This window comes from Protomyctophum bolini (assembly GCF_963924005.1).
Source record: "Protomyctophum bolini genome assembly, chromosome: 8".
Lineage (NCBI taxonomy): Eukaryota > Metazoa > Chordata > Actinopteri > Myctophiformes > Myctophidae > Protomyctophum > Protomyctophum bolini.
Genome location: NC_137869.1, coordinates 22,442,380 through 22,454,676, shown reverse-complemented (window position 1 = coordinate 22,454,676; position 12,297 = coordinate 22,442,380). Strand labels below are relative to the sequence as shown.

The 12,297-nt window shown below is 41.6% G+C and overlaps 2 protein-coding genes across 2 annotated transcripts; one reads left to right on the top strand and one right to left on the bottom strand.

Moving 5' to 3' along the window:
- Positions 1-1,497: 1,497 nt before the first annotated feature.
- On the bottom strand, positions 1,498-5,595 carry LOC308320158 (galectin-3-binding protein B-like; the record flags this gene model as incomplete). Its single annotated transcript, XM_080770476.1, has 5 exons — positions 1,498-2,557; positions 2,698-2,971; positions 3,290-3,421; positions 4,733-4,924; positions 5,562-5,595. The coding sequence occupies 5 exons, from the start codon at positions 5,593-5,595 to the stop codon at positions 1,498-1,500; spliced, it is 1,692 nt and encodes a 563-aa protein (XP_080626602.1).
- A 2,848-nt stretch (positions 5,596-8,443) lies between these two features.
- On the top strand, positions 8,444-11,436 carry armh1 (armadillo like helical domain containing 1; the record flags this gene model as incomplete). The annotated part of the gene is made up of 11 exons (XM_080770475.1): positions 8,444-8,652; positions 8,741-8,809; positions 8,918-9,084; positions 9,230-9,426; positions 9,517-9,601; positions 9,986-10,102; positions 10,249-10,321; positions 10,592-10,721; positions 10,850-10,927; positions 11,065-11,152; positions 11,402-11,436. Coding segments are annotated over 11 exons (1,248 nt in total), but the record flags the coding sequence as incomplete, so codon positions are not given.
- Positions 11,437-12,297: the final 861 nt, after the last annotated feature.

The window sequence follows — 12,297 nt, the reverse complement described above, 5'->3', positions numbered from 1 at the left end:
CATATCTTCATATAGGTCCTCACTAATAATCATGATAAAATGGCACAATTCTTTTCTACCCTGTATGTGTCTCATAGGAGGGCTGTGGGCAGTTCAGAAACCCATCCACCAGTGACATCATCGATGGGGAATCCAAGCTAATAGAAACTGCTGGCTTTCTAGTCCTGAAAAGTTGCAATGCGAAAATGGAAGCCATCGTTTTCACAATAATAAAAATCTAAACATTTTTGTAAAAAACAATCTTGTTTAAAAAAAATCTGCCTAATGATCATGTCACTGGTGGACAGGTTTCTGAACTTCCCACAGCCCTCCTATGAGACACAGATTGAGTAGAAATAAATTGTGCCATTTTATCATGATTATTAGTGATGACCTATTATATGAAGATAGGTTGAAAAGTGGTGAAGTCCTTTAATAACAGGTCAAACTAGGAAAAGTGCCCCTCGGGGCACAGGTCTCCACCATAGGCCAATGTGAAAAGGGTGCCATTGGATGATTTGAGACATTTTGTTCCAAAAATGTTTTGCAAAAATGCACCTGTTGGTGGAGCTATAACAGGCCAATGTGAAAAGGGTGGGATATATTCCTCAGCCTAGTAGGAAAGTGCCTGAAAGATTTCACGTACATTGCACGCTGCGTTCATGATTTGAGGCCTTTTGTTCAAAACGGGCCAATCCTGCAAACTTTGGAAACCAATGTTAGCCAATATGAAATATGGGACAGATCCGTATTCAGCACATGACCATAGAGATAGTATACTGTGTAACATCTGGAGGAGTAATATATATATATATATTTTTTTTTATAAAAGTCAGCCTCCTGTTGGCGACCCATGCCTACGGCTGGTGGAGACACATTATAAACCATAGCACCACACCGGGGACCCTATAGGGTCCGTGAGGGAGTTCCAGGGGGTCCCCAGCTAAATGATAATTAGGAACCAAATGGACGCTTATGTGTCTGTAACTCAGAGAGTGTACAAATTTGTAGTCTACACTCTCTGAGTTAAAGTAACTTTGATTTTACAATATAAATTGGGGTCCCAGAGATAGAAATGCCATTAAATTGGGCTCCATAAACTAATGCATGTCAAACTCGGGGTCCTTGAAATTAAACGGTTTGAGAATCACTGCTAGAACTGTAAAAATCTTCTCTTATGGGGACCCTGGCATATATTTTTTTAACAAATGGGGGTCCGCGGGCTAATTAGTGTCAATTAGGGGGTCCTTTACATGATAAAGTTTGGGAACCACTGTTATAAACAACCACAAGTGAGCTGATTAAAATGTGTTTCAACATCATTGCTGCAGGTTTTTGATAAATCAGTGCTATCGAACATCCTTTATGTCTGTGTGTTGTTTCGAAAATATTGAACCAATGAAAAGTATAGTAAAAAGCGCTTTGGACAAAACCTAACTCCGTTGAACCCTCAAACTGTCTGCAAATAATTAGTGAGATTAAACTATTTAATATAGCAAAATAACTAATTAAAGTACTTCATTCTTCCTCTTCCTCAGTGAACTTGAGCCCTGTTGTGTATTTGGGCCGAACCACCATCTGGTAGATGTGCTGATTGGAGTCACATGGATAAACTGTGGTAGTTGGGATGAGGGCCATATCTTTGTCGCTGACACGCTTGAAATCCTGGACATGGAACACATACTTTCCTGCACAACTTAGTACAACCTTGTTTTCATAAACAATGCTTTTTTGAAATTCTGCAGGCAAATCACCATTGTTTCGTTCTGGTGATAGCGTTGCTGCTGGGCACTTGAAACCATTATTACTACATTCATCACTTTTAATGTACAACTGTGTGGACCAGCTCATGTCTCTGAAGAGGGTGAAATATGCACTGGTGTGGACAGGTGTACTGAAAGAGGCCGTGAGGCTTCCGTAATGGTTATGGTTTCGAGTAAAGTACCCTTGCATTCTATAATACTGGACTTCCTGGTCATCGAATGCAAAGCTCCATGGTTTGTCCGTGTAGATTCTGGGTGTGTAAGGTTTCCACTGCCGTATAAGCTCACCAAATAGTTGACTCATACGCAGGGCACTGAACTGAAAACCAAGCAACTTCCCAGCCTGGTAGCGAGGGTTTTGAAGTCCGTACAGCTCTTCAGCTGAGATCATGGGGAAACGTATGAGTTTCAATAGGTCAAACTGATCCTCAGAGATAGGTGTGCTCACATGAGCGGCCTCCCAGCTCTCCAGCCCCTTAAGAACGTACGACTCACTGGGAACCACCAGGTCTGAGCGGGATAGTAGAGCCTTGATGGTTCCCAGGGGAGCGCTGGTCCAGGTTGGGGAGCGGACGAGTGCCTCAAAGTTCCAAGCCAAGTAGCGGAGACAGATTTTCTGCATTTCCTTGTCGCCTGTGTGGACTGAGTATTCATACAGAGAGATCTGGGTCTGGAAGGTGGAGTCTTGAGGAAGAAGATAGATGAAAAGTTTCCTTGCCTCCTCCTGAAGCTGTTTCAGGCCCCAGTCAGATGCCATCTTGTGAATGCACTGGGCAGAGGATGTGGTGATGCCAATCTCTCGTGTGTACAGGTACCTGCATGGGACATACAGAACAATCAACGATCACCTACGCAAACGTAAACAAATGTCTGTTGCTGTTGTACTGTACTGTGTATATGTGGTTCATATTAAGTCAGCTCAAACACACCAAATACGAGGCAATATTCCTTTTACCTGACAAAGTTGCTGACATACTGATGACAGTTAGAACTGACATCAACGCTGAGGCTGCTGAGGTTTGTCAGCGAGATGTCGAGGAAAGAGGCCTTCAGGTCCAGGGTGAGAATCAGCTTGTGGACACAAATGGTCTCCAGGGTGCTGTTGTTCTCTTCCACAGTAATGTTAAAGTCACAGTCACGTCCACTGTCAAACAGCGCCCCCAGGAGTTCAGACATCTCTGTGCTGTGGTCCACTTCAAATGCACGACTCACATTCTGGACATCTGCCTCTGAATGTATTAGTAATGGAATACTGTGTTTATAAACATAAAGGGACATTATACAATACATACAAAAAGTATGAATTTAGTATAAATTGGCAAATTTATTTTGGCAAAATAAGAAATTCCATGCAGTTGAATGCAGGTGGTTGAAAGAATGAATGTAACAAAGTATTTTTAAATACTTTTTAGAACATTAGTTACAGTAAAAACAAATCATTTGAGAAAATACACATATATTTGGGGAAATATCTTTTAGATAACAAGGCATTGTACTATATTTCCCATAAAGAGACATAAATAGGTATTCAGTGACATATGTCTGACCTTGCATACAGATCACACCAGCATCCTCCTCATGTTTACAATTGGAGACTCCCCAGCCATTGAAACCACAGTTGAAGAGCTCGTTCTCTGTCCCAGTGCAGGCTAAATCATCCATCCAGATGTTGCCAGAACCTGCAGGGAACATTATCCAATTAGCGTCATTTGAACTCGAATCATCAATAGCAGTGGGCGTGGTTTTCTGGTTCCACTGAAAGATCGGCCATTCATTTTTCCCATAGAGATTTACAAACATATTGATGACTTGACCAGCTCAACAAAATGATAAATTGGCTAATAGATGGCAGGCACGTCTGACACGGAACTCCATAAGTATCTGTCTGCGTGTGCGTGTAGTATATTGTTGTAATCCACGTAACTCGAGAACCGTTCACCCCACCAACTTCAAAATCGACACACGCGTTCCACACCCCCACAGGGAATGCAGTGCCCGGTGTCGAGTCGGTCGGACCCATGGTTGCCCAGAAACGCCCCCAAAAGGCTCAGGCTCTGGGCCGGGCCCCTGCCCAGGCATGCGTGACACAGAACTCCATATATAGGAATAAAGGTACACAGAGAGACAGATACAGAAATCTCCTGTTCTGACATCACAATGTCTGGCAAAGAACTCCAGAACTCCATGTAATGGGCATGAAAAGAAATTCAACACATGCGTTCCACATTCAACATGAGCTGTCCCCTAGTAACTAGGGGACATGCAGCTCATGTCGAAACTAGGGCCTAGTTTATATCAATACAGGTTTAATGTTTGTTTTTAGTTAAACAAACATTAGAAAAATAAAGGATCGGTGTGTATTTATTTAGCAAGCTTTCGGTCTACTGACCTTCTTCAGGCAAACAAAAGTTAAACAAACATTGAAAATGCCATTGACAATGAAGGGACATTTACGTCATCTTGTCCCTAACACAAACATGAAATTCCATTTACAATAAAGAGAGTTTAATGTTTTGTCTGTGTGTGTTTTACATCACCATTACATCACCTAATCATAGTTAGACTTTAATAAATTAGCGACCCTCACTTCACATGGGTGTGATTCTTTTTAGGCTAGAATCAAGCCACCCCGGATCCTGGTGATTCATGACATGACATTTTGAATATTTAATTATATGATATAATAATATATTTAATAAAAAATAAATTCATTATATTTTTTTCACTGGATCAAAGGTTTTATGGGCATGATTCCACCAGGATCCTGGATGGCTTTATTCTAGACTTATAGTAATTGATACAAATATTTTTGTAAATCCCTATGGGAAAAATCTAAATTTCCGATTTTTCAATGGAACCAGAAAACCATGCCCACTTCTCTACTCTGTTTTGGCACGTAGTATACTTAGTGGCTGCTATGACATCTTCTGTGTGTCGTGTGCTGCATGACTGAAAAGAATATTTAAAAAATAAAACAATAATGAATGCACCTTGACCATACACTCCTCCAGCAACGGCAGCTTTGGCATCAGCGAAGTTGAGATAGCGACACACCACTTTTGCTTCTGCCATATCCCAGTTATCATCACACACTGTTCCCCAATGACCATTATAATAGACCTCCACACGACCCTCGTTAGAAGACTGTCCCCCAACCAGCCTCAGGTGTCCATTCTGAAACCCTGAAGAGACAAAAAACACAACAAAGTTGAGTCTTTCCCCTCATCACCTGAATTAAAATATTTGTCTTGCAGTATAGGTCTACTAGTGTAAAGGCAGGGTAGCAGGAATGGTAGGCCTACCATTCAAGCAGCATATGTAGAACTGAGGCTTGTATTTTCCAAAGATAAATGTCTGATGAACTGATAGTCCAATTAAGAGCTATTACCGTATATGGACATTGTTACAGCATTACTACTACGATTTCACTGATAAAACAAAGTAATACAAAAAATCTCTGGTTTTACTGTGGGCCAGCATTTTCCTTGGATTCTTTTAGGAAACACTTTGGAATTTAAATGTTTTCAAGGGGCCACAGAGAGCAAAATTGAGGACTCTCAGCTGTCAGGTGTAAAGCAACATGAAGTCCCACCCACCAAGAGTGACGTTAACCAAGAGAAGGACACAGGATATGAAGAAACACTCTCTTGACATTTTCCTGGTACTGCAGATGAAAAAGTCTGAAAAACAAGTGGAAGACATGGAAATTCTTGCAAATGGACATGAACACACACACACACACACACACACACACACACTCACACACACACACACACACACACACACAGGTGCGTACCACATAATAGGCTCTGGCCTGACTGTGCATCGTGACGTGTGTTCGAGTCCCGTTCATGGCGACCTTTGCTGCATGTCTCTCTCCCTCTTTCCTGTCTGTCTTCACTGTAACTATCAATAAAGGCACAAAAGCCTAAAACAAATGGAAAGAGAACAGATGCACCTATACACAGAGAGAGAGGCTTTGTTTGTGCAAGTGTGATAATGCAGGGAGGCATGCCATAAGGAGCGGACACACCGTAAACTGAACCAGTGTGTGGAGCGAGCGGGGCAGACAGCCGGGCTGAGACGAGCAAGTGAGACGGGGACATGATCAGACCAGATCAAACCAGTTCTCGGTACCCTAGACATGTGTTATCTGTTTGACTGTGTTCTTTTGAGAGCACGTTAACCTGCTCTCTCGGCTGTGGGGTCGGAGGGCCGTTGGGCATTAGTCACACAGCAGTCACGCAGTATAGCTCCTTTCTGCTGAGGGAGAAACACTAACCCACACTGACCCCAGGCCTGTCATCTCGGGTCAATTTGTCATTTACACTACAAGTGTAAATGATATTTAGCAGGGGACTTTACCTCTATAACAAAAGTGGCGTAGTCAGTACTCAGTAGACAAACAAACACAAATTGTAATTATGGGGTTCCACAGTAGTTACCCTTGTCGCACTTTAAACAGTGCATCGCTACTAATTTATTGCTGTAAACATGGCGAGATAATGCTGTGCAACCAGACTTAAAGTGTCATTGTAAAGAGTATAAATCAGACACTGTTGTGACTAAGTCTGGCCACGGTCGCACGCACGCACACACACACACACACACACACACACACACACACACACACACACAACAAAAACACAGATTAAAGACAGAGACTGTTCTGAATTTATAATAAAGGGACTTTAGGCTATTGTTGCAACAAGGAGATCATTTACAATCCCACACTCCATTCTGTCTCAAATGACTCAGAGCAGATTCAACTTTATAACCCCAGCCATATAACCACACAAAACCCATTTACTTGGATGTGTCACACCACACCTCTGCAGAGGAAAACGAAACCCATGAGTTCCAGGAAACGAAACCCATGAGGTCTGCGACCTAACTCTTGTAGCTTTAGGACTATTCTATGTACAACATACATCCAGTCTATAGAGCACACTCCTATTTACGCACAATTTATACTTTGACATACAATTGCGTCACATGGTGAAAATAGCGATCTACAAGTTCCCAACACGTCCAAGACCCAACCCAACCAGAGCTTTTAGATCGGCTATTTCTGGCATGCTTTCACTCAGATTGATTGATGATTGATTGATTGATTAGTTTATTAGACAGAATGTATAAACAGCAACAGAGTATTATAGTCAAACACTCATTCCAAAAGGGATAGCACCAAAAAACATCCTTACAGTCTTATTTCCATTTAGGCCCTCTGCGCTATGCAATCAATTCATAAACATGACATGAAGAATAACAACAAGATTCAATATAATTTCCTCTCCCCTGGGCCTGCCGAAACGTGGATTTTCATTTTTTCATTTTTTGAGGGAGAGGGTCAGGGCATTCCACACTTGGGTGGCGGTGCTGTAGAAGGAGAATTTACCCATATTTGTTTTGAAAATGAGTTATACCAGATCGTTGCGATGGCAGTATGATGATAGTGCACAATAGGTTAGAAAGCACTCAAGAGCTCTGATTTGTGTAGGCTATGGTACTGAAAGATTTTATAAAATGCCCTAGACGTAAAAAGTCCTTTAACCAATTATTTTTTTATTCTTACCAAATTTAAAAAATAATTAATTCTTACCAAATTTGAGATATTTCTCTTGCAACAAATAGATGTTTGGTGAAATGTCTAATGCCAAACTGTCCAGAAATGCTCCTCATTGGTCTCATCCAAGCACTATTTAAGTAGCCTGAGAGGGGAGAGAGAGAGAGAGAGAGAGAGAGAGAGAGAGAGAGAGAGAGAGAGAGACTGGTCAAAGTCTCTGGTCAAAGAGATTGGTCCAAAGGCGCAACGAGGCATGAGTTATGCCTGTTCAAAGGTTTAATTTTCAAACGATTGCTATAACGCCCACATTTGGCCGATTGGAGTAAGAGCTGGTTTCAGAGATAGATTTGAATTGTTTTTCATATAATTCAAATGGTGGGTGATTTAAAGGTCAGATGTCAAAGGTCAGAACACGAAAGTTGTTCGGCATGAAGAGACGCATATGTTAAGGTTTTATTGCTGACAGTCAAACGGTTCATGAGCTATGCCTCTTCAAAGATCATGGGCTTTGTGTCCTCATCATTTGACATATCCCTCCTGTCTGTCTGTCTGTCTGTCTGTCTGTCTCTGTCTCACGCTCTCTCTCTCTCTCTCTCTCTCTCTCTCTCTCTCTCTCTCTCTCGAATTTTAAATAAAAGGATTATATTGTTTATACTTCAGCCCCAATTCACACAATACACATTCACAAGCACATTCGCATCTACAATACGCTATTCTCACTAGATAAACAATACATCACATGATTATAAAATATTAGAGAATATTTGAGATATTTCTCTTACAACAAATATATGTTTGGTGAAATGTCTAAGAGAGAGAGAGACAGACAGACACACACACACACACACACACAGAGACAGACAGACACACACACACAAGAGAGAGAGAGAGAGAGAGAGAGAGAGAGAGAGAGAGAGAGAGAGAGGGGGGGGGGGGTTACCTAGTAACGGTAAACAGTAAACATACTCTGTGGAGAAAGAGTTGTTTTGCATGCCATTTTGATTTAAGGATTAGAACATTTTCAAATCTTCATGTTTTGATGATTAGCGTTTATCATTCAGCACAGCTGTTATTTAATTTAGACTTTAGAGACAACTGTTCCTCGACAGTGTGAACAATTACAAAACAAAAAACAATGTCTGCCATACTTGAACAACAAGCAGACATCACCAAAGTGCTGAGTTTTCTTCAGAAATGGGATCACGGAAACAAGCTAGAGCGCAGTCGCATGTTGAACACTTTTCTGTGCCAGAACACAGGTAAGACATGTCTGGAGCTGGAGCAGGAGTTTGCACAGGTAGCCAGTCTCTTTTTGGCTCGTCTCACGACCTGGATGAGGCTGACGTATCCTTACTTTGAGGCTGTGGCACTGTAATGTAGTGACTGACAAGTGGCAGCAAATTTCAGATGCAGTCCTTTACTGAACTTTCAGGTACATGTTTGGGACATACTTGGGTCTCCAGTTGAAAGCAATCAGGGTTTTCCTCTCTGCATCAAGTAGGTCAGTGCTGGGACGGGTGGAGTGAAATATCTAGTCAAATAATAACTTTTAACATAGCCCACTAGTAGTGTGCCATTCTCATTATTCCTACTTTTCCAAATTCCTCAGCCATCAGTATATCATAGAATTTCTGGAGGACGGAGGAGTTCTCACCCTGCTGGAGATTTTGGACCAGACCCAGACAAAGGAGGAGGCTAAGACAGAGGCCCTGCATCTGCTGCAAACAGTCTCAAACGCTGGGCACAAACACAAGGAGCTCATCTGTGAAATGCATGGTACATTTGGCACATACTGTAATTATACTGTCATGCAGCATCATGCAGTATACACTAGTGCAACCACAATTACATTTTGTGTATTATTATTATTGTCCAATGTCCACAATACACATCACATTAACTATACGTCTCCACTCTCCAGGTGTGAGAGTCATAACGGAGTGCCTGGCAAAGTCAAAAATAGACGAAACCCAAGAGACAGCACAGGCCCTGCTTGAGTCATTGGCTCATGGAAACCCCAAATACCTGAACCAAGTCTACCAAGGACTGATCGCCCTCATGCCTTGTACCGTCCCTAAGGCCCAGCAGCTGGTTCTTCAAACTCTGTGCATTGTTCAGGTAACAGCTAAGACCTACTGTATGGAGCACACACGCACACACAAATACTCCAATTAATTTTATTCACTATACAATTATTTTCTTTGACAGTCCAAAGTAAGGACGGCCCATCCCAGCATAGTGGAGCCCCTGCTGAATATGCTCAGGTCTTTGCGTCTGGATGTACAGAATGAAGGTAAGCACAACTTTAGGCTTCAACTACTGCAGTACCGTTTCCATTCCAGGCCTTATTCCCTTCTGAAATAAATAAAAACATATTTTTCTGGAAGAATCTGCAAAAGAGATAAGCGCCCTACTCCCGCAAAGAAGAAGTTTTAAGAAATTCCAGAGTAGGCCTAACCTAATAATATAGGCTACGATCGTTTGTTTGTTTCAAGATATGCAAATAAAAAATAAGGAAATTCACAAATACCTCAAGTAACTCAAATTCATGGAAAATTATATAAGTTGATGTAAAACAGTGAGGGGATGTAGGAAATGAGCAAACAATCAAAATCACTGGTATGCCCCTTATTAAGTCACTATTGACCCCTGTCATTATGTTGCATTTCTCTGGCAGCGATCAAACTCATCGTGGATCTGAGAGAGCACGAGGTGAAGCCAGCACTACTACATGGCCTGGTGGCTCTGCTGAGGCCTGCCAAGGAGAGACCGCAGCAGGATCAGCTTCTAGAAGGTGGCATATCTTATTCCTCTCACTTTGCTGTAATGAGGTATACTAGAATGACTAGTAGATGGCTTATGTTTATTTTTATTTTTAAGGAAGATGAGTGAGATCAAATCTGTCTAATAATTTCTAAGTTTTGTTTGTATAACCCACAGATCCTGAGGCGATCAAGATGGCTAAATCTTTTCCTGTTTTTGTCCAGCAAGCAGCTGCAGCCAAAGCAATACGGTACAATAATAAAATAAATACAAAATCAAATACCTATACCATAGAACTCCTGGAAACAAATTTATGCTACACACCAAACTGTCGCACGTGCACACACACACACACACACACACACACACACACACACACACACACACACACACACACACACACACACACACACACACACACACACACACACACACACACACACACACACACACACACACACACACACACACACACACGCCTTATCAAGCAGTAATCAATTGTCCATGTGATGTGCTAAAGGTTGCTGGCCCAGAGCAGTCAGGAGCTTTCTCAGGAGCTGCTCTCCCTCAGAGTGGTCCATCATCTGTTACATGCTATGGGGAACCAGGAACATGCTGATGCTCAGATACAAGCTAGTCTGGCTCTGGAGGTGCAAAGGCTTTACTTGTATCTACAGTACTACTTGTAACACATTTTAAACAGCACAGGTTTTAGTTAGCTTCATATGTTTCACTCTCTCTCTCCTCTATTGTCTCTCTTCTATTTCTACGCCTATAGCACTTTGTGCGAACACATCCAATTATAGAAGAGCATGTGCAAAGAGGAATGGGAAGTGCACTGTTTGCAGCCTTCATGGTAATTAAGTTTATTATCAGTTATCCCGGAAGTTTTAAATGCTAGAACGTGAATGCTGTTGCTGTAGAATAGATGAATGTCAATCAATCAATCAATCACACATTGCCTTCCACCCCCAAACTTTATGTTCTCTGCAGGATAAAGCAGAGGCGCTGCACATGAACATGGATCACATGCAGGCAGAAGTTATTCAATCAAACAAAGTGAATGTATCTGAAGGACAGGGTACACAGGTTCCAAAATCTATACAATAGTAAACACACACACACACACACACACACACACACACACACACACACACACACACACACACACACACACACACACACACACACACACACACACACACACACACACACACACACACACACACACACACACACACACACACACACACACACACACACACACACACACACACACACACGATGCATTGATTTGTGTCACTTTTATATTTGTTTATTTGTATCACAGCCACAGGCGCATCGATGAGCTCTGCAGGGCACTGACAAGAGCAGCATATGATGCAGATTTTAGAATGATTCAAAATAAATAAAAACATGTGCCTTACTTTATCTGTATGTACATTTCATCTTTATGTGGAAACGTAAAAATTCAATACAAAATGTTATTAAAAAAAAAAAAAAAGAGGCAAGGAAGCAACCATGGGTGCTCAGGAGGTATGCAGGTACTGTATACAAAATGTAAAAATAGTAAAAAGCTGCTCCTGGGATCAATCGGGATAACACATCGAAAAAAGCGGAGATCCGGGCATGTGCACCTAATAGTTAAAAAGGAGGAAAACTTTATTCAACTGACATGTTTCGACCTATACGGTCTTCATCAGGGCTAACAAAATTGATTGATTGATTGAAATATTTATTAACAGCACAAACTCAATACAAAGACTGTTAACTGTGAGTGGACGACCCAATTAAGCATTACACTTGTTTACAACAGGGTCCACATTGTTCAATTCATCAAAACATTTAGAGACATACAAATAGACACTTCTATGTAGTTAAAAAACAGAACAGGAATTCATCATATAGGAAGCAAAAAGGGAAAAGATACATATACAGTGAGGGGAAAAGGGGGGGGATTCAGATTTTACAGAGGCCAGTTTCGAATTGCAGCCATCCGTAGGTGCCCTTTGAGATTGGTTTTGAAGGAGTCAAGGGATTCACATGTCTTAATGACTGTTGGTAGGGCGGTCCACATTTTGAGCAGCCAACAGACTCATTAAATAGGGCTGGAGACAGGTGGGGACCAGTCCAGCAATTAACCACTTAGAAGCAGATCAAGTGGTTCAACTCATTACATCGTTATTACACAAGAACAATCAGACAATCATCAAATAGAGAAAAAAA